The sequence below is a fragment of the Apis mellifera genome, linkage group LG12, assembly GCF_003254395.2.
Source record: "Apis mellifera strain DH4 linkage group LG12, Amel_HAv3.1, whole genome shotgun sequence".
Lineage (NCBI taxonomy): Eukaryota > Metazoa > Arthropoda > Insecta > Hymenoptera > Apidae > Apis > Apis mellifera.
The window spans coordinates 3,192,380-3,217,614 of record NC_037649.1 but is presented as its reverse complement, the minus strand read 5'-3'; the positions used below and the strand labels follow the sequence as shown (position 1 = coordinate 3,217,614).

Sequence of the window (25,235 nt, the reverse complement as noted above, 5' to 3'; positions counted from 1 at the left end):
ATAATATGCTTCTTATACAAATTTAAATTTTACCAGCTTCCATTATAGATTTTGGTGCCCTTTCATTTTCATCCATAGTTGTTCGTCTACGATTTCTTGCTTTCCATGCATGATAAACTTTTAATCTTCGATGGAATTCATGACGACAAGCCTATAAAAAAATTATATTACAATTATCATTCTTCTTACATTTACTTTATTAAATAAGATAATTTCATATATATGTAATTTTACCTCTAACAATTCAATATCGCAGGATGTATTTATTGCATCTCGCAATTCCGAATACTTCCATTTAGATAAATCATATTTTTTATTAGTCAAAGCTGCTTGATTACGTATTTGCTCCGATCTATTGTGTCAAAAAAAATTAATTGATATAGATGAAATATATTAGTTTATATATATATATATATGTATATATATTAAACAAATTTATACAATTTATAATATTTATACAAATGTTAAATATTTTAAATAATTTTTCTATAATGTAATTAATATAAATCAATATAATGCAGCTTCTATACACACATATATATATATCTATACAATATGATTTTAATATATTTATACAGAATATTAATGAAAAATATTTTATGAAAATATTTGTTTATTTTATTTTAATAAATGATCTTTCAAAAATGAATCATAATATAATTTATCAAAATTTTATAAATATAATTGAATAAATGATTCATTTTTTCTCTATGATGAAAATTTTTGTATAAATTTTTACAAATTTCATGAATGTAAATATACAATACAATTTAATTCTAAATTATATATATAAAAAATTCTTGATGTTTTTTTGTGGATATTGTAGCTACATGTTAATTGTGTTTTTAAAAATAACATTTATAGTATTTAGTTTTATAATAATAAACATATTTTTATTTCAATAGTATTAGGTGTGCAAATAAGTTTTTCCCCCTTTTTTTTTCCAAATTCAAGATTTTATTATATAAGTCAAGTATAAAATTATGTCTCAAAGCCTCATTTATCTTCATTCTTTTCCTTAATGAGTAAATTATAAATTCCATCCTCGAAAAATGAGGCCTGTTTACTGGCTATGAAGTCATCAATACATTTTTCGAATTTCTTCTTTCGAGTTGAAATACTTTTCCGACAATTGGTATTACAGACTTCAGAAAAAAATGATAGTTTCACGGGGCCAGTTTATGAAAGAATATGCCGCATGTGGCAGCTTTCCATTTCAACACATAAATTGTGTTCCAAATGTGGCCGAGCATTGGTGTAATGCAAAATCATGTATCTTGTTTTTTGTCCAGTAAATAGCCATTTCTGCTCTTGCTGATCATTTAAATTGATTAATTGATTTTGATAGTTATTGTTCTTCCATGTCAAAGCAGTTCATAATGATTCCTCGGAAATTTCACATAGACAGCAAAACTTTTTTGAAATGTAAGTTCGGTTTTGCCATTGAAGTCGGTGGTTTCCTGAAATTAATTTCGTTTAAGATTGTCATTTTATTTGTCATAGATTTTTTTATTTGCCAAGATTTTTCATCATCAGTAACAATTTTATGCAGAAAACTTTTTCTTTTATGTCGTAAAAGAAAAGCAGCAGAAATCTCGAATCTGTTTTTTTTATCCATTTCGCTTAATTCATGTGGAATAATCAGCCTCACTTTTGAATCTTATTCAATTGTTTCAGTCGAATGTCTAGTGACTCCCAATATTTCTACCAATTCTTTTTTCGGTCGGATTTTCGTTGACTAATCTCTAACTCAGTGTCATCAAACTTTCTCGGTGCATTTGATTATTGTCTTTCAAATTAAAATTCTTGGCTTTAAATCTTTGATATAATCATTTGCATGTTCTGCAAGATACAGCATTTTCTTCCACATAAAGCATTTTAGTAGCTTCAACAGCTACTAAACTTTTCCTAAACTAAAATATCAAAAATGTCAAAGTAATGATGTAAATGATGCTTCTCGCATGCCATATTGCTTGAAATTGTTGCATTGAACTGGAAACTCTTAGAATACTTATCATGACTTTTCTTCTAAAAACAAAAAAAATGCTTTTTCAGATGGACCACAAACGGGAAGTAATTTGAATTCAAAAATTATGATCGAAAAAAGGTAAAGGAACTTATTTGCACATTTAATAATAGAGTCATTTTCACTTCTGATTCTCTTTTCTAACTCTATGAATTTAAATGATTTATTTACGCGCAATCAAAATTTATATAAAATTTATTATTTTGATAATTTTGTTTAAGTTTGTTTTTATTTTTTATAATTGTTCAATAAACTTTTTCAGATTAAATGGAATTGCTTTTTATTATTTGTTAAATAAAATTTATGTTTAAAAGAATTTTATATTTATCTTTTTAAACTTATTTTTTATGTAATTTGAATCTTATAACTTATTTGATATTTTTGTAGAATAAAAATATTGCATTATAAATTATTTATAATTTATATTGTATATGTTTTAAATTAAAAAAAATTTAATTTAAATTTAAATTTTTGAATTTAAATTTAGAATATAATATATTTCTTAAAATTTATAAATTATGAAAATTATGAATATTTTATTTCGAAATAAATAAATAAATAATAAAAAACAAAGAAATATTTAAATAAAAAATATTATTATTCTATAAGCAATAAAATTCAAATATCGTTAATATTGCAAAAAATAAGTGTTAGTAAATTATCTATTAAAATAAAATTATAATAAATTACTAAATATTAGTTTTGCATGCAGTAAATATTTCAACGAATGTTACACTACCTTATTAGCCTGTTGTTTGATGGTATTCGTACATCGGAACCACTATATGTACATATTTAAAAAGTAAAATTTTATTTTATCGTTTAAAAAAATTCTTTGAGTTATATTATATTATTTTTTTAGTTATATTTTAAATAATTAAATAATTTAAATTCATTTATTATTAATTTAGATTATTCTATTTTAAAGTTATAAATCAAAGAAAAATGGAGAAAAATGATGAAATAAATTTTAAATGTTAGAATTGATAAAAATAATGCGAGATATAATACCTTCGTATAGGTGGCGGAGAATCTTCAACTTGTCCGTTTGATTCTTGAGCTAATCTTACTGCTAATTCGTGATCTCTTCTTTCCTGTTCCAATAATTCGCGATATTTATTTTCTTCAATTGCTTCTTTCTCCATCTGCGCCTTCAAAACAAATTATAAAATACATATATTATTACAATTAATGTTATTTATTCTGGTTCAAAAAATCAAACTAATATTTTAACTTCATGATAGAGAACGTATCAAATATTAATCTGACAAGAACAAATATTATATTTATCTTATCTATCTTATCTTAGCCATAAGATCAAAAAGAATAATTATTATTATATAATTATCAAATATGTGGAAAAAAATTATCTTATAAAAAAATAAATGATAAAAAGAGACATTTGTACTTGAAGAATTGCAGCAGTTTTTTTATCTTCTTCTTCTTGTTTTCTTTTTTGTTCTTCTTCTATCTTTCTTCTTATTTCAATTTCATGTTTCTTTCTTCTATTTTCTTCCTCTTCTCTTTTTCTTCTTTCTTCTTCTTCTTTCTTTTGCTTTTCAATTTCTAATTCCTGTTGAATTTTTCTTAATCTTGCTTGTTCCTCAGCAATTTTTTGTTGTTTAACGTTATCTTGCAATAATGCCATTTGTTTGTTTACTTGATTTACTAAATTCATATATAAATTATCAATTTCCATTGATTTTATTTTTTCACTGACTTTAATCTTCTTAATAGCTTCATCTAAATTGTATTGCAATCTTTTTATGTCATTCATACATTGTTCATGATTTTTTAATTGCTTGGATGTTTCTTCCATACCTTTTAATTGTGTCTTTAAGTTTTCAATTTTTCGAATTCCCTTTATGCGAGGACGATGTTGTTTTTTAGCTATATACATTCTTACTGTTTTTTGTAAAATAATTAAATGCTGTCTTCGATAGATAATTTTGTTTTTCAATTTGATCACGGATAATGCACAGAACTGCATTTTGTTCCATCGAGATTTAAGCAACCATTTCTTTACGTTAGCTACCAATTTCCTTAAATTCTCAGGATCTGATTTCATAATTTTATCGAATTCAGCAAATTTTCCAGGTTTAAAAAATACTCTGGTAATTCCAAACTTAAAATCTTTCTTATTTAATTTTAAACTATGAAGTAATGCTTCACAAAAAAATCTAGGTTCTAGTTTGGCTAATTCTGGTGGAAGATAAGTTTTGTACATATTGTACAATTCTTGAAATGGAACTCTACTAGGATAACCGTGTTCCATGAGTTCTAAGACAGATGTCATTCCGGAACAACGAAGTTGCCCCAAAATACTATTTCCATCAAATTGATAAGCCACCATTTCATTATTCGGTTTTATACATCGAATAAAATTCGTACCCTATAGAAAAATTTAATTTATGATTTAATTTCTTCCATGAAAAACATAATATTAAAATAAATAATTTAAACATTTTTTACATTGTTTTTTAATTTATCCATGAGTTCTCCAAGTTGTGTTTTGAATTTACTACCGACACTGATGAATGTAAGTTTTCCTTTCTGACGAGAATTATTGGCAAATTGTGTTCTGAGAAATTTATTATTACTTTCTTGAATTAATGCTTCTAAAGAAGCATGTAGAGCATCATTGTTTTTCTCTATGAATTGATTCTGAAAAAAAAAAATTGTTTAGAATTTTTAAAGAAAAGAAAATTAAAATGTATTGAAAAAAATATAATATATATGTATATTTATAATGTATATTATATTAGTGATAAAAATATTTTCTAAATAATAAAATGTATTTATTATTATAATACCGTTTGATAACAAACACCACCAGCATAATGACGAATTACAAATCCTTCATCATCACGTAATTCTCTATGAGCTTTTAAACGAGAAGTTCGCGGTAAAGTTATTCTAAAATGACCATTCCAGACTCGATGAACTTCACTAGTAAAATGTGCAAAACTATGAGTTGGTAATTTTGATTCTTCATCTAAGAGGCTAAAAATTCCCATGTTTTTTGATTCAATTAAATCTAAAAATTAAGAAATATAGAAAATATTATTTTATTATTATTATCTTAAGATTATAAAATAATAAAATAATGATTATATTTACCAATGCAATCTTGATTATCTACATAAGATATCTTTGGAACATTAAGTGATTCTCTTGCATAAAGATCTTGCTCATATTTTAAAATTCTTTCATTAAAAAATTGTTGTAATTTTTCATTACAATAATTTATGCAGAATTGTTCAAAACTGTTAACTTTAAAGTATTCTGTAAAAAAATAATAATGCACAATAAATTATGATTATAAAATAAAAATTATAATAATATACATACCAAATCCTGCAATATCTAAAACACCAATATAATAACTTGAAGCTTTAAAAGGAATACTCTTATTGATACGGCCTACAATATGATCAAATAATTTACTATAAATAGCTTTAGCCAAAGCATCCCTGGCATTATTAGCTTCATAAACTTTCAATGGTACCCTTAAAATATTGAATTATTATAATTAAATTTTTATTGTATTTCTTTTTTTTATATTATTTCTGATTTTTTTCTGAATTTTTTTGATTTTTCATTTCTAATTTGTATAAACTTACATAATAACCGTTCCTTTGATACCGCCACGACTTGTCTGCATTACTTTTGAAACTAAAGCTTGTCTAAGTTCTTCAGGATCAACAGCTAATAATTTTGCACTCATTAATACTGCTTTCTCAGAATTGGAGCATATTCTAGATCCTCCTTTCGTATCCTCAGGATTGTCCTCAAAAGTGATATTTCCAAGATGAAGTACCGCAGCTACCATTGTATAAATTTCCATTCTTTCTACTTCGGTCAAGCCGAGTCTTGTCAAAGCCTTATGAAAATTTGAATACTTGATTATTATTCTATCTATGAAATAAAATCGATCAAAATCAATTATGTATAATATGAAATATTATAGTGAAAAATATTAAGTGAAAAAGATCGCTGTAATAAAAATGCGAAAAGAAAAAATAAATAAAAATTATAATCAAATGAAAAAAATGTTTGATATTTAAAAAATGATCGAATTACCGTTGCTTTTTCCTGTATTCAAAAAATTCAAATCCAATCAGCGAAAAGAGAAATAAATATAAATATAAATATAATTATTAATTTTTTAAAAAATATTTCTTATAATAAATTATTAAATAATTTAATGAAAATTACTTGCAATTTGAAAAATATTGATAATATAATTCAAAATAATCGAACATAATATTTATATTTACTTGGTCAATAGCATTAAATCCTTCAACGTCATCCAAGATTGGATCGTGCAAGCTACCTTTTATAATTTGATCATGACTCTTTTGAATTTCCTTTAACTTTTTTTCTGATTCATTGTTACAGAAATACTGCGTACAACCATTTTTTAGATATTGGAAATCATCCGGTTTTGTAATTCCAAGTTTTGCACGAAGTTCTGGAGGAGCACCCGCACACATCATGTAGAAAACATGATAGTTTCTTTCATCAGGACTCTGAAGACATACTCTCGATTTTTCCAATAAATAATGAGAAATATAACCCCCAACCACTTGGCATTTCGAATCAAAATGAACTTCCATGAATTTACCAAAACGAGAGCTATTATTGTTTCGCTTTGTTTTTGCGTTTCCAAAAGCTTCCAACACTGGATTTGCTAATAAGAAGAATATAGAGAGATGTATATAATCTATTTTTTATATTTAATTATAACATAACACTTTTTTTCATAGTATGCACCATCTAAAATCTTCTGTTCAATCGGCCCAGCTTGTGATCCCCATAAGTCACAAAGATATCGAAGCAAATACTTTGTAGATTCAGTTTTGCCTGCTCCCGATTCTCCAGAAACAATGATACTTTGTGATTGTTTTAATACTTTCATATCTCTAAATGCTTTGTCAGCTGAGAAAAAAAAATTGATTAAAATAAAAATATGTCATATAATAAATATATATGATATTATATAAAAATTTAATGATTAAAATTAAAAATAAAGATATTAAACTAACAATACATACCAATAGCAAAAACATGAGGAGGTGTTTCTCCCAAAGATTTCCCTTTATAAGCTTTGATTGTTTCAGTAGAATAAAGATCTTTAACCTCGCAATAAGGATTTACAGCAATTAAGATATTGGCTACGTAAGTCTGCAAAGTATTAATAAAAAACATTGATAAAAAATTTATTTATTTGAATCATTATTCAAATACATGAAAGAAATAATTTATTATGCATAACATTTTTCAAGTTTTATTAAACTGTTTAAAAACATGTTTGTTTTTATAATGTACTGTTAAATTGTTTTGAACAATGCACCATAATTTGCGAATAATTACTTACGTATATACTATCCTTGAAATAACGAGTCCGTATGTTGTTCAATAGTGTGGCCTCGTTCAGGTACATCAGAGCGCCTGAAATCATGAAAAATAGATCAAACCAATGAAAATAAATTTTGAAAAGCAAGAAAAAGAGAAAGGCATTTGCAAGATATCTGTTTTTAACAGATATGTGCATAAATTATATTTCTTATATATTTTATTATAATATATATATATATATTATAATAAAATATATATTATACTTATATAATTTATTATTATTTAAATTTCAATTAATTAATAAACTTAACAAAAATTTCGATATATAAAAAATCATAGAAATAAATAAATAAATATGTATGGTTTAATTTAATTATTCTAAAATTTATTAAATTAGAGAAGATTAGAATATAAAAAATAAATTAGAAATTAGAAATTAAAAATAGAAATTAAATAATTAAATTAAATAATTTAATTAATTAAATATGAAATTACAATTATCTTCAACGTCTTTGGTGTATTCTCCAGCAGGATAAACTTCTTCCAATGGGCAAGTACGTTGTGCATATTTTGGATCCAATGGTACGATCAAAGCATCACCGTCAACCATGTCCACGAACTTGCCAATTATAAAACCCTCTTGAGGATCTCGCACCCATACCTGCTGATTCTCCATACCGGTCTACGTTTTGGAATGACAATAATAAAAACATATATATAAATAATATTTTAAAAAATTATGCGACATTTATGTGACAATCTATTTGTTATTTTTTATTTTAAAATTTAATAGATAATAAAAACTAATATTAAATAGTTAATATTAGTTATATAGATAACAAAAACTAGTATAAAAATCATTTAAAGAATGTTTTTCTTTATTTTAACAATTTTAAAAAATTTTTTAAAATTTATTGTTAATTAATTAATTCTTGAATGTAAATTACTAAAAATGATTAAGATAAAATAGAAAAAATTATCAGAATATAAAATAAATATAATATAAATTATATTTATTATTATATTTATTTATAATATATAAAATTATATTTATTATATATAATAAATTAAATATAATAAATTATATATTATATATATATTATATAAATAAAATATAAAATTATATTTATTATATATTCCTAAATATATTATTTTGATATGAATCAAATGGAAAATATTTATTCTATTAATATATATTATTTTATTAATATTCTATTAATAAGATAGTTCTATCTCCGTCTCTCATATTCGTTCTATCTCACTTTGTCTAATCCGGATTTAAATTGCTTATAATTTAATAAGCAATTTTAACCAATATTTTTGTATATCAATTTTTGTTATTTTGTTATTTCGATATCCAGAATCTTCTAAAGATGTCTCATGAATATATTATTAATACTTTATAAATATAACCAGAAATACAATGATCATTTGCAAATCTTATAACTTTCTCCTCCTCTTTCTCAATGAATCTTAAATATAGACTTAATATATATATATATATAATATATAATATAATAAATATAGACTTTGATAGTGAGATTATAATATGTATAAAAGAAAAATTTTCAGCGTATACAATTTACATATAATAATATAGTATTCAATATTGTGATGCTTGTGAAAGAAAAATATCTTTAAAATTGATACAAAATTTTTTAAGATAAAAAAAAATGATTTATATAATTAACAAAATTGATATATTTATTTCTTTATTCGATATAGAAAATATAAATAGCATTGTAAATTGATTTACTATATTATCTTTTTTATTTAAAATAATTTTTTTTAACATTATTTAATATATACTTTTAATATATATCAATAGTCATTTAATATATTTAAATTATTATAATGTTAAAAATTTTTTAAGTAATATTTTTAAGTATAAGTATAGTATAAGTGTAATAAAGTAATAAAATGAACAAAAAAAAAATAGAAAAATAATATTAAAAAACTGAAAAGTGGCCATTAAAATAAAAATGAGATTATAAAAAAAATATTATTAATAGAGCATAAATCATAAAATTTGTTTCGTTTAATTTCATTAAAAATTGAAATCTTTATAAAAAACAAAAATTTTATCTAATTCGAATTCAATTCAACTATTTATCATTAATTCTAAATAGATTAATTGTGATGAGTAAAAATAATTTATATTTACCCGTGGCTACCATTTTGACAGATTAGACAATCACAAACAAAATTACATCGCGTTATTGATAGAAGAAGCACCATAAGTCACTGTTAAAGCCATTCAATGAGGATTTAAAACGACCCTCGATGGAATAGATGAGAAATAATATATTTACGAAGGACACAAAATTCGATAAATCTGAATTGAATTTTAAAAACGGAATATTATTTTAACCCGACAAAATTCTATATATTAAGTATTTCTTATATATTGCATACGCTTATGTATCTATGGAAAATTTAAATATAAAAAAATATACACAATATATATAAAGAAACATAAAATATCCAAAATACATATTTACATGTGTAAAAAAATAAAATATTCAAAATACAATAATTCTTATGATATTTGAAAGATAAAATAAATTTTTATTTAAATTCCATATCTATATATATATATATTTATTAGTAAAAATTTGAATCTTCATAAATAATATAAAGTATGATAATAATAAATAAATAATATCTATTTAGAGAAGTTTACTATAAAAATTTCACGTAAGATATTACGAAATTATGTTAAAATATTATACAGAATATTATATACCTGTAGATGAAATTTTTTCAACGAGTTCTTTCTGATATAATGAATTTGAAATTTTTTGATTCTTATCGAATATTATCATAATGTAGATAATGCACAATGTCAAACATATAATGACTCACTGAGACCTGTATGAAACTTATTTTATCTATTTTATATTTACCATTCTTTTACTGGATAAAAAAAGAATATAGAAAATTATAAATATTTTTATAAATATTTTTATAAATATTTTTTTTCTTATATATATATTTCATAAATATACATTTCAAACTTGTGTAAAGAAAAATAATCTCGATATTGTTATTTTGTATATTTGATTTTGATTTAAAAATATTTGAAATACAATATTGTGTGAACATGGATTATACATATATTTATTATTTAATATAAGAATATTTTTAATACATTTATATTAATGAGTAGTTTTTAAAAAATTGTCTTTCATCAATTAAATAAATATGAAAATGATATAATGTTAAAAAAACAAAATTAACAAAAAATTTAATATTTTAAGGATTTATAATATTATAAAAAAAAATGTCTTATCAATATATGATTTTGCAATTAATCGTCTTGACTAATCAATTTTTATTATTGACAAACATTCGACGTTATAAATGAATTTCTTTGTAACACATTAAAGTGTAAATAGAGGAATTGATTTCCTGAGAGAACATTAATATTTTCAAGATTACTATTATTACTAATATTAACAAGGATTAGTTCATATACACAATAAAGTCAAAACTATTGACAAGATCATACACAAAATCCATATTTACTATTTTTACATATAATTCGAATGGAGAGTAAAGATGATTTTAATGAATCAATCGATCAATATTAAATAAATATTGCATTCATGAAATGATTTTTGGTAATATTAATTAATATTAATAATATTAGTAATAATTATATTAACCATTTTGAGTTAAAGTTTGTCTAAGTCAATCTTTTTGTTTATATTCAATGTATTGCAGAAAAATTTATTCACGATGAAGAATATTCATTAATAATAAAAAATCGATTTTATATAGAAATTGATTGTTATTATTTCATAAATAATTGTAATAAAATATTAAAAATGAGTTTGTGAATCAAAATATAATAGTATGATTTCAAACAGCACATTAAATATATGTCTTAATAAAATAACGGAGAAAAGCTATCTAGCTAAAAGTTAAAAATTTTTTAATGAAAATTGAAAGCATAAAGTTATTTATTTATTACATGTATATAATAATTTAAAAAAATATTTGGACTTTTTTATTTTTTATTTTTTAATAATTGATATAATGAATTGTTTGAATCTACTTTTCTTACCGATCTTAATAATCTTGAAATTATATATATTATATATATTATATTATATAAATTATATAATAGTATATATAATATAGTATATAATATATATAAATATAATACATATAAATATAAATATATAATCAGCAAACAATTTTAGTTTTTGAGATATTTGTAAAAAATCTTTAGTTATTATATCTATATTTATAACATGTGCAAGAGACATTTAATTCACACAATTTCTTTACTGTTTATATAAACACAATATAACGGATAAAAAAAAATATTATCACATTTAACATTTATTTATAGCGAGCTTGAACATTCGCAGAATGCAAAAATATATATATATATATATACATACATATATATATATATATAACAATTTCTGGACGATTAAATTATTAATGATAATTTTTTTATATTTTATTATAATTTTCTATATTTTATTATATATCTATTGTAAAAGAAATTTTAAAAAAATTCCTGTTCAAATCTATAAAGAAATTTTTGACAAGTTAAGCATATATATATTATCAGCTGTTTTCAAATAACAATAATAACAAATTTTGTACATGATATATATATATATATATATATATATATATATATATATAAATAAAATTTAATAATATAATATTAAAAGATTTTGTAATAATTTGAAAAAAACTCGACTATGTATAACAATTATGTATAACGAGTTAAATCTATATTAATTATAAGAAAAATAAATTCAAATTTATTTGTTTCGATAAAGCATTTATTATATTTTACAAATATGAATAATTTAATTTTAATTAATTTGATATAATACAATAATATTGAAAATTCGATAAAATCGAAATTATTTTTCTCGTCAAAAATATTTGGACACTTTAAAAATTTATAGTAAAACAATAATTTTTTATAAAAATTAATTATTGTCTTTGATATCTTCTATACTACACATTTTGAACACTTTAAAATATTAAAAATTATTTTTTTTTTGAATAGTCAATCATCGCATAAGAATGTTCATATAAATGTATAATATTAATTTAATTTGATAATTTAAATTTACAATATATTTAATTATAAGTTAAGTTAAAAATATTTTTCTTTGATTTATTTTGTAATACTCAAAACATATAATAAATTAAGAAATTTTTTTATTCTTATTCTATTTTAAAATCATACATAATAACTTTTATAATATTGCATAGAGTTCCAACAAAAATTTGCTAATTTACTATTTGAATATTACAAGAAAAATTGAAGAAAAATGCATTTTTATATTTGCAAAAGTATTATGAATTTAAATTAATAAATTTTTTTTACAAATATGTTTATGTAAATAATATGTAAAAAGATAAAAAAACAATATACAATATACAATGTACAATATATATATATATATATATATATATATATATATATATATATTAAAGAAAAATAACTTTTTTAAAAATCTTTTAAAAAAAGATAATAAAGAAAAAAATATTGTTAAATGTATAAATTATATTGTTAATAAAAAATAATTTTTAATACCTTAGATTGCTCAAAATGTGTTTTATATATATATATATATATCAAAATAATTTAATTTTCATAAAAAATTGCTATTTTATTTATTTTGTTATAAATTTTTAAATATATATATCTGAATATATTTAATTTCTTCACTTTTTAATATTTGATATATTGATTTCACTTTTTAATATTATTTTATCAATTAATTAATTAATAAAATAGTTTAAAAACAAGAAAATATGAATAAATATTCTCAAAAAAAAAACATGTTTGAATTTATTTCTTCTATAATATATAATTAATAAAAATATAATCATTAAATTTAAACATATATACATCAAGAATGTTTTTAGAAATAATTATATAATATATATATAATATGAGTATATATATAAACTTTTATTAAAATCAAAATTTTCAATTTAGATAAACTTTTTTATAAGATAATATTCACATATTTTCGTGAATAATATGTACATATATAATAGTAATTTCATTTTCAGATTTATTTATTCGATTAAATCTAATGCTTTCTTAAAAATTGCTCATTAATATATGAATATATTAAAAATATTTTTGGATGAAATAATACTCTAAAAATTTATAATATTCGCAATATATCGTTTTTTAAATATTTTTAAATCAAACAATACTATATATTCTAAAACTGAGTCGCATTTTTCTTTTTCACAAAAGAAATGAGCAATGTATTCGATACTTAGTATTCATTTTAATATTAAATTACAAGATAATTATAATGCATTATAAATTACAAGATAAGATAATATTCTATTCAATAAATATAAACAATATATACAACAACTTCAAATACAAAATCATTTCTTTTGTAACCATCAACTCATTCAAATCACGTTACATTGTTTACAAGTTATTGATGATCGTGAATCATATAAACTATAACTATGACTATGACTACGATTAATTTAATAAACAATTCATTGAATAAACAATTCACACACACACACACACACACACACACACACACACACACACACAGAGGAATTTTCTTTTTTTAATTTTTTCATTATTATTATTTTTCATTCTATGTTATTTTTCTTTATTATTACAATTTATACTTTTTAAAATATCTAAAAATTAATATCAAATGAGTCAAAAAAAAATTATAAAATTAAATTTAAATCAAAAGTAATTAAAATTAAGCCAAAATTTATTGATAATATTAATTGATCTCGCATGATTGATCTAGAAAGTGCGAGAAAGCAATGATTTCGACTAGTTCATTCTGTCGATGCATTCCCAACATCCCGTTAGAAGTATCATAACGGTAAAGATAACCGGTAAATCCTTACAACGATCCTTGAAACTTGAATCAAAACTGGTAATCTATGAATATTTGTTTTATGCTTTGAATGATTTATATGAATAACAATATCAATGTGCAATTATTAATAAATATGTTGTATGGATTATAAATTTTACTTATTATTTATTAAATGTAATTATATTGTTATATTACAACAATACTTTTTTTTATACCGTAATATGTAATTTGAATCGAGATTCTTAAATTAAATAGAATGTAAATTAAATAGAAAATAATATAAAATATAAAAAAAGAAAGAATATAATTAAAAGATAAAAATATAATTTTTATTTAAATATAAAACTTTGTAAGATCTTGAAATTCTTAAAACTTTGAAATCTAGAATACTTACGTTTTTTCACTGAATTCTTTAAATTCATTTAATGTAGCAATAACAATAATTAATATATTTAATTTGCAAGAAATTTAATTCTTGTGCAAATTTTTTTTTAAGTTTTCAAAAATTCAAATTATAAAAATAGCAAAAAAATAGCAAAAAATTTTAAAATTCAAAATCAGAATTTTTTGAATTTTGAGATTTTGATATTTTAAATAATTTATTTTTAAATACAATCATATCGAAATGATTCATTCATTATTTTATTTTTTATTGAAAAAACAAAAAAAACGACATGCAATTTTATCAAATTATTTTCAATTGTCAATATGCTATAAAAAATAATATATGATACATCCCAATGAAATAAAATGAATGAATTAAAAGAGGGAAAACAGGAAATGGCAGGTGGACATGATGTGTGATAGTCAGGAATAGGGAGACATGCATCAGTGACCTTACCTGTTTTTTTTAACGAATTTTACTGCAAGGAATTACGAAATAAAAATAAAAAAAGAAAGCATTTATTACATGATTTACGATGAAAATGTTCAAGTGTATATATATAGTTTTTTTGAAGGATAACATTAGAATATGAAATTAAATAAGTGTCATTGAATCATTGTTTTTTTTTTTTTTCATATTGTCACCTCGATTACATTCTAAATCTACTTCTAAACTTCAAACTTTAAACTCTAAACTTAAATTCAATCTATGATTCTGTTTGGTTTCGTCATGGTGAGAAAGTAAGAGCTGCCTATCTATCGTCACGGTCAACGAACTCAGGACAGCTACTTTACCTTCTGCGAAAATACTCATTATGTATTACGTCCACGCATTGCGTAGCTACTGTGTAATTAGACGTTATGCTTAGCCATTTTCGTAATTCATTTGACGATTAAAGATTTAGAGAATAGAATAAATAAGTCAATCAAAGAATTCAAAATATAAGATACAAAAATAAAGAATTAATTTTAATATTATAATATTTATGAATGTAATTTTCTAGAAACAGAATTTTACGTATTTATAATAATACAAATTATAATTGATTATGATTTCTTATTTTTATTTAAAAATTAAGGATTAATAATTGTAATGAACAAACTGTTTTTTATTAATAAAATAAAAGAATAATAAATATAATAATATAGAGATAAATATAGATCATTTTTAAAATGAAATTTAAAAAAATATTAATAATACATAAGTATTTTAATCAATGTTAATATTTATAAAGAATTTATAATCAATAATACGTGAAATTTTACAGATTTTGTACAAATCCTTTATGACAAATTTTTATGAATAAAATCACAATTTTCATTAATTATTTCATTATTGTTAATTACTTTAACACATATTAGAAGAACAATGTAAAATGAAACAGACTATACATTTATGATTTTACATTAGAATAAAATAATATTTTGAAATAAATTATGTTTAATGATTTATTATTTTAAAGAAAAAATGAAAAAAAATATAAAATTAAAGAAAAAAGAATCGATATTCAAAATATAATACAATTTGTAATTCTTGAATTTCATTCTTTTTTATATTATTTTTATATTATTTCAATATAAATAGATTTTAAAATAATAAATTTATGATTTGAAAATCTAAATTGCGATTATAGATTATTATATAAGTTACATTAAAATGTAATGTGTAGTGTGTGTGTGTAGTGTGTGTGTGTAGTGTGTGTAGTGTGTGTGTAGTGTGTGTGTGTGTGTAGTGTGTGTAGTGTGTGTGTAGTGTGTGTGTGTGTGTGTGTGTGTGTGTGTGTGTGTGCGTGTGCGTGTGTGTATGTATTACATAAATGTATAATAAAGTATATAGTTCGTTTATTATTGTACTCACGTACAGTAATATCATCATTTCGCAGGTCATTTAATATTAATTGGAACAACCTTCGCGCGATCATCGTCATCAATCGCTTTCAACGATTAGACTAAATTGTAGGACGTGATTTCGAGAGTATGTCTGCTTTGCAACGCTATTATAATTTCTTTTCTCTCTTCTCGAAAATTTATTATTTTTTATTTCACTTCAATTTTTCATATAAGAATAATTATTATTTTTATAATTGTAGAAATATATAGATAATTTTTATATAATATGAGAATTAATGTTCAATTGCTAGAATCACAACAGTATATATTGTTATATATATTTATATATATTTATTTATATATATTTATATATATTTCTATTTATATTTATAGAAATTACATTTCAAAAACAATTATTTTAAATAAATGTAACTTATTTTTCATTAATCAAATTATATAATAAAATCATTCTATTTAAAAAATATATCGCATTATACAAGGATTTTAATTTATGAATTGTTTTATTTGTACAAATTTAAGTAAAGATTTTATTACTTTTTATTTATTATATTATATATATAATATATATATCTAAAATTAAAATTGTATGATATCCATATATATAATTTGAAATAATAATAAAAAAAAAATAATTTATAAAAATCCAATTTGATAACGTTCAATAAATTTAGTTGCATATTGAATTGTATTTCTAGTATGTTGTCTTTTTTTACATTATCGAAATAATTAGACTAGTAACAAAGATTGTCGTTACGTAATCATGGAAATAGTGCATTCTCGCATAGTGCATTCGAGAGTCAATATCGTGAGACAAGAATCATATTGCCATATGACTCATAAGAACATATATACATTGACTACATGTATATATACATACAAAAGAGATCATTATGGAAATAATCATTAGCACTATTTCTATAGGATTATTAAGAAAATATTGATGTATATTAATTTTAAATCTGAAAAAATCTTATAATATAAAAATAAAAACTATCTTATCAAATTAATCTGATTATTTATGATCATGATTTTATTTAATATGATCCTTTTTAAAATTAATTAAAACTGATTAAATAATTTTTAAAAATGCATAAACTTAAAAATAAAGTATTTTGTGGTTGCGATAAATATATATATACATACATATATATATATATATATATATATATATATACATATATATACATATTTTTTTTATTCATTATAAATTATTTCTTTTTTATCTAATTTTTTTTCTATCTTTTTATCTTTCTTTTTTATATTAAATGATCATTCATATATATATATTAAATGATCATTCATATATATATATATATATAATATATATATATATATATGATATATGATATATGATATATGAATGATCATTTAATAAATGGTGTTAACTTTATTGATTTCATTAATAGTATCTTGAAAATTATCTTGAAAAATCAACTTCGTTTTATTTTATGCATATATAATATAAATTTATTTTCATTAGTTTTTTGATAAATAAAAAAAAAACAAATTTTACTCTACTTTGTGCAAGAATAATATAAGTCATTCAGTTAAGATTTATATTCACATTTTTAAAATTTACGATGTAATTGAAATTCATTGGCTATGCTTACACACATAAAGTGAAGAAATATATTATTGCTTATGAAAATATAAATGTATATACAATACTTATAGTAATACTTGCAACACTTATGTAAAATCACAATTTTAAATTAATTTTAAATTAGATAAAAATAATAATAGGTAATGAAGATAATAATAGATAATAAAATTTCTATAGATTATAAATTCCTTTTTTCCAGTCATTCATTCATGAAAAATGATTGTGATTTCTAAAATATTGAATTAAGAGGCAAGAAAAAAAGTTCATTTTGTGTTTTTTAATTATAGATTATTCACCTTGCATAAAGAATAAATTTAAAATCTATGTAATAAAGGGAGGAAACTTTTAAATTAATGATGCAATTTAAAAAAGGCAGTAATTAAAAAAAAGTGAATTGTACAAAGATACTGAATGAGAATATATCATTTTTTAAAAGCATTGTTAAAATTAAAAAATTATATTACAAATATTAAATAGTGACGCATTCAACACATTCAGATCTATAATTGAAGAGAAAAAAAACATTATTAATTTATTCCATTATAAAAAAAAATATAAAAAAAAAATAAATGACATTGGATCTTTAGATTTTATAGAAAAAATAGACAATAAATAAAAATATATATATAACATTAACACTTTCTATAATTATGTTATGCTATATAATTATATAGAACTATTTTCTTATTTTTTTAATTTAGACTTATGTTCAAAAAATTTCATATTTCATTTTTGTAAATCATGTTTTGCATCAAATCATATTTTATTTATTTTTCTTCAATAATTTGTTAAATAATTAATAAATAATAATATAATGTCTATTTCAGTAAAATATTTTTTTTTTATTACGTCTAAGAATAGCAACTCTAAATGTGATAATGAGAACTATCTATAAAATTGGATGAAGAATAGTATAAATCAAAACAATAATGAAAAAATGATCATATATCTTAATTTTCTAGAAAAAAACTATTTGATGATAAAATTTTAGAAGCTTAAAAGAAATATAATATTTTTTAATTGCATTTTATAAAATTCTTATTTCATTTCGTATTATTTAAAAATTACTTTTTTGATTTTGCATTAAACAACTCAAATACATTTTTATAAATCACTAAATATTAATTAATATTAGGTTATATATTATAATATTAATATTATAATGTTATATTATATATTATAATATTTATTTTTAATTATAATTAATAATACAAAATTCATTTGAAATATCAAAACTACGAAATTTTTTAAAATTCAAAAAATTTCAAATTTTTGAGTTTTACGATTTTAAAAATCATTTTATAATTAGAAATAAAAAAAAATTTTAAATCAAAATATATAATCAAATAAAATATAATTTATAAATAGAGAAAAATGATATTCCAAAAACTTTTGATTCTAAATAAATAATATATATATATATACTTTCAACATTCTTGCTTGAGCTTTCATCGTTTGATAGAGTAAACTTTTCTTCTTTTTCTTTTCATCATTATCAAATATAATAAGAATATAATAAGAATGAAATAATGCACGATTTACATGTTAATTTACCTGTACTGAATCATCTGCTTTCGCACACCTATGCACTTTCGTTCCACTCTCCTAATCTTTCTGAGAAGATTAATTCACAAATGAAAAATATTATATATTTTACATCGTGTATCTATGTAATAATAATGATATTATATACATATAATATCATTATATACATATCTATAATCAATTAGCAACATGTTCGTATATATAATAAATATGTAAAAAATAATGAAAAATTATTTAATTAATATTTTCATAATAAATCAGTTAAAAAAATATTTTGTTGATTAATTTGTTAATTTTACATTAATTCAAAATTTTATAAATTTATAAGAAATAATTATATAGAATATATATATTTCTTTTACACGATATTTAAATTATTCGATAAACCAAAAACTATAATGATTTCAAAATAAAATATTTTCCACTTTTTATTTTGAAAGAAATTTAAAAACTTAAAATTTAAAAAATTAAAAAAAAAATTTATTATATTTTAAAGAACAAAATATTGAAATAATTTTAATAAATATCTTATATTATATCTTTACTATTGTTATATAGTTATTTTTTTGCAAAATAATCAACAAAAATAATTAAAATATATAATTAATATAATAATTAAATATAATAATTAAAAAATTTATCTCAAGATTTTATATTGAAAACATAGTAACAATAGATTTGTTCTGATTGAATATCAAAGAATTGATTTAATTTAAAAATATTATCTTTATAATAGAAAACGTAAATAAAGTTAATTATTATATGAAACATATGTTGAATCTTTTCAATTTGAATTTTCTGTTCAATGTTTTACATTATCATTTATTATTGTGTTTATGTATAAACATAAACATAACGTTCTGAAATCATTAAACCGATTTTGATCGACAAGTTTAAAATCAATATAAATATATCAAAATTAGTTAAAAGGTGAAATATAATTATTAAAATCTCATGATTGTATTAATTTCAGCATTCTCCATGTATAACTTTTTGAATATTACTTAATTCAATACTACGTTTTTTGCATTGTTTAATTTAATATATTAATTTGGAGCACATCAATATATAATTATAATTTTACATATTAAGAAATAATTACAGATTCAAAATTTAAAGTTATAAAGAAAAAGATTTAAAATGCAGAATTTAATATAATTAAAAATAAAAATTAATAATAAAGATAATAATAAAGAATGTGTTCATAAAAAATATATAAAATAATAATATATATTATATAAAAATATAATAATAATTTGTATATATAAGAATATATTTAATATAAAATAAAATTTAATGTAAATAAAATAGTATATTTTTAAAAAGTAATGAAGATAACAAAAAATATAGAGATTTTAATTGAAGAAGTTCGTTATATTATAAAATAATCAGATATATACATTGAACAAGAATATATATTTGTCAAAATGAAGTTACTTACCGAATTAAAAAACAGCTGTAATACGATCGGAATAACGTCCGACATGCAACTGACGCTTTGATGCGTCAGTTCTAACAGTTCGGCAGTTTTCGTATGTTTTCGGACGCGCCACGCGGCAAATGGCAAATACCTGACGAATCACGCTACGAGAATTTAACCATAGACGAAACATAGAACAGATGTAATGTACAATGTTGTTTCGCATCACAGAAATTTGAGGATTTTAATTCTTTTACCATTTCCATGTCATATGCGATATTATCGATTTAGAAAAGAACAAGATTACAACCATAGACAAAATATAAAATAGATATAACATATAATAAATTTTTCTTATTTTATATTTCGAACAATATATAATTATAATTGTAAGGATATAAAATTTTATATTTTAATTTTGATAATATATAGTTATTATATTATATTGTATTATATTATATTGTAAATTATTATATAAAATATAATGTTGTTTGTGATTACAGAATAGATATACAACTTTTTCTTTTATTATATTAAAATGAATTATATTAAAAGGAATTTCATATTATATATTTTGTAATATTAATCTTGAAAAAATATAGAGAATTTCTGTCTTTAAAACTAATTTAAAAATTATAATCATTTCATTATTGAAAATGATATATATTTAATAACTGTTTATAAATGTTACAAAAAGATCTTTATTTATACTATAGGTTTTGAAATTTGTCATATCACATAATTAATAACTATTAATAGTTATAAACTAACAGTATATATATATACAAAATATAATATATAATATACATATATAAAATAAATGTTCGTAATGTAGTCCGGCATGTAACGTAATTTATTGATTTAAATATTATTTATTTAATTATTAAAAACATGAAAAAATTTTTTCCTAAATATTTCTTAATTTAATATGAATTTAAATTTAATAAAATAATAAAAATTCAATAAAATATTTTTATTTAAATTATTTTATTTTTAAATTATACATAAAAATTTTAATATCTATAACAAGTTATTTTACAATAATATATTATTTTTTTGATTTATCAAATTACATTATATTGAAATTTTTCAAATTCGATATAATTTTTATTTTGAATTATATCTAAAGAAAATCATTTATATAGTTTCAAATATCTGTTTTATAAATACTGTTTTATAAATACTAAATATTTAAGAAATAATTATATATTATATTTTCATTTATTTGATAAAGTAAAAAAATAATATTGTAAAGAATATAGAAAATATGTTATTGTTAAAATAAAATAAAATTTCATAATAATAAAAAGAAATAATAATATACTTTTATTATATTTGTTAATATAAAATGTAGGTACTTTTATAAACGAACAATTTTTATGAGAATTACCTTTTTTAATATAGGATGCTTGAACTTGATCATTTTAAATAACTATTAATATCTTATGAAAATTGTAAGATATTAAGATATTAAAATTTAAGTGGCTTTTAAATACAATGAGAATTATTTTGTAATTAATAATATATGTTTTTTAAATAAAACATACTCGTGATTAATAAAAATCAGTAAATGTTTTATCTGTAAATAAAATAAATAAAATATTTTATTAAAAAAAATTCTGTCTATTAGTACAAAATCTATATTATTACAAAATTTTTTGTGGAAATCATGAAAATTTTAACAAAATATATATCGTACTAAAATTAAGAGATATTAATTCAAATATCTATTTTAGTTTTCAAATAATAAATACATATTAAAAATATTTCATAAACTATTAGATTTAGAACATATGAAGGTTAATTCATTTTTATTTTTACTCAAAATTTGATATTTTGATATTTTATTTACAAAAAATTAGATCTTTCTATTTAAAAAAATCAAGGGTAAAATCTTCAAAATATTTCCAAAAAAGACATATAAGATGTCACTTGAAGTCATTTAAATTCCATTTGTTACAATTTTTATAAGATTTAAGCTTAAATTAATCAGTTAGAATCAGTTAAGTTAATTGATATCCTATATAATGTCGCATATTATATATATATATATATATATATATATATATATATATATATATATATATATATATATATATATCCAATATATGCAATTATTGCAATTATTAAAGATATAAATACATCGAAACATAATGATATTTTATCTTCATTCTTACAAGAATCAATGATATCAATTATAGTTTAATTAATTAGATTAGATTTAACATTAGAATAACATTATAAAATTATTATGATTCTATCAAAATGTAATTGTGACTAATATGCTATTAATCATTTTTTTTTTAATCATTTTTAAAATATCTTGAGAAAAGATATCAAAAAAAAAAAAAAATGAAAAAAGATTTTTGAAAATGTTCAATGTTTAAAATATTTAAATTTCATTTTAATCATAATACGATGTCACATACGTTTAAAAATAGAATAATATTATTCTAGAATTAAACTAGATGTTAATAAAATGATTTTAATAAAAGATATTTTTAAAACTTTTATGAAATAATAGAAAAGTTAAATTTATATTTTTGAATTTAAATTTTTAAATTTTATGAAAACTTTTGTTTTTCATTTAACTTTTTGTTTTTCATTTAACTCAATTATAAATAAATCTTAGAATAAAATCTCATTTGTAATCGCAGTAATATAAATTTTTTAATATTTTTTTTAGATAATTATAAAACTTTACTTTTAAATCTTTTTAAATTTTAAATTTTAAATTTGTATTTAATATTCATTATATTTAAATGAATAAAATAATTTTCAGTAAAAAAAATTTTCAGTAAAACTAACTAGAAAGAATTATAATAATGTTTTGGTAAATACAATTCGAAGTAATTATTAAAATTTGAAATTGAATTTTATTGAAATTAATCTATCAAAAAAAGTTGTAGAGATAAAAAGAGAATAAATAGTGTATATCACAAATTCATTAATAATGTTTGTATTATAATAAAATAAAAAACACAAAAATTTATCTAATATCAGTTACAATGAAGATTAATTGATTTTTATTTTAATATATTGCAATTTGAAAATTCGTTTTTTCAAGATTTTGAAAATTAGTACAGATAGCGAAATTATTATGTAAAACATTTTGAATCATATTTTTTAAACTATATTATATTATGTATTATCATTTTCTGGATTGATTATAACAAATATTTTTATTTTTGATATTCAATTCTAAATAATTTATCAACAAAAAATCAAAATAATTGCTATAAACTATAAACAATAACGGATTTATGTACAGAAAGAGAAATTGATTATTTTTGATATTATTAAACAGAGGCTCTCAAATAACAATAAAAATATATATTATTTAATCAAATATTTTATATATATAAAAAAAGATAATATAAAAAAAATACTTCATTAAAATTTGATTAAGCTTGAAATTTGGTTTTCAAAAATTTTGATACTTCAAATCTCTAGAAGATTAAATTGTTTTGATTATGAACATCTACTTATTTATTCATAATCAAAAGTTATAATTTTTTTAATTTTGACAAATTTGTATAAAGTTATTGCAAATGAATTGCCAAGGTTTTACTGATAAAAATGAACTTAATATTCATAATAATTTTATATAAAAATTGTATATTATATTATATAATAAATTTTTCTAAAAATATTAAAATATTAAAATATTAAATATTAAAATATTATTAAATGAAAAAATTATGTATTTAATTTATTAATACATTTATAACATTTATGTTCTTTAAGTTTTATTCATAAAAATATGGAAAAATATTATATATATATTAATATAATTATATATAATATTATATATATTATATATTTTATTAAATATAATGTACAATTTTTTTATAAAATTCATTCAAAAAATAAAAAATGAATCTCAATTAACATATGTATTAATTTTATTAATCCTCTAAAAAAGTAACTAATTTAAAATAAATTTAAAATAAATAAAGTTACTTTAAATAAATAATAATATTATTTAATATTATTTAAAATGCTTGAATAATATTTATTATTCGTAGTTATTATAGTTAATTCGTATTTATATAATCGCGTATTTATTAGTTATTATAATTAATTCGTTATTTATATAATCTTGACCATTTAGTATATAATTATTCAATGCTTTGAATAACAAATCATTGAATTAATTTTATTTTTAACTTTAATCGTTAAAAT

The 25,235-nt window shown here is 19.3% G+C and overlaps 1 protein-coding gene across 8 annotated transcripts in view; it reads right to left on the bottom strand.

Annotated features, from left to right (window-relative positions):
• Positions 1–25,235, bottom strand: part of LOC409285 (myosin heavy chain 95F) — a 101,817-nt gene that overhangs the window by 910 nt on the left and 75,672 nt on the right. For 2 of the 8 annotated variants that reach the window (XM_026444158.1, XM_026444159.1), the window contains 16 exons: positions 7,883–8,069; positions 7,407–7,480; positions 7,084–7,213; positions 6,803–6,967; positions 6,307–6,719; positions 6,110–6,121; positions 5,650–5,909; positions 5,378–5,535; positions 5,147–5,311; positions 4,840–5,063; positions 4,499–4,690; positions 3,435–4,418; positions 3,038–3,177; positions 2,766–2,807; positions 235–352; positions 34–151 (listed from right to left, as the gene is read on the bottom strand). In XM_026444158.1, the coding sequence (XP_026299943.1) occupies positions 34–151; positions 235–352; positions 2,766–2,807; positions 3,038–3,177; positions 3,435–4,418; positions 4,499–4,690; positions 4,840–5,063; positions 5,147–5,311; positions 5,378–5,535; positions 5,650–5,909; positions 6,110–6,121; positions 6,307–6,719; positions 6,803–6,967; positions 7,084–7,213; positions 7,407–7,480; positions 7,883–8,063 (3,376 nt within the window). In that variant the 5' untranslated portion in view covers positions 8,064–8,069. Of the gene's footprint in view, positions 1–33; positions 152–234; positions 353–947; positions 1,461–2,765; positions 2,808–3,037; positions 3,178–3,434; positions 4,419–4,498; positions 4,691–4,839; positions 5,064–5,146; positions 5,312–5,377; positions 5,536–5,649; positions 5,910–6,109; positions 6,122–6,306; positions 6,720–6,802; positions 6,968–7,083; positions 7,214–7,406; positions 7,481–7,882; positions 8,070–19,639; positions 19,700–21,071; positions 21,179–25,235 lie in introns of those variants that run through there. The other 6 variants (XM_026444160.1, XM_026444155.1, XM_026444157.1 and 3 more) reach the window with 6 other exon arrangements.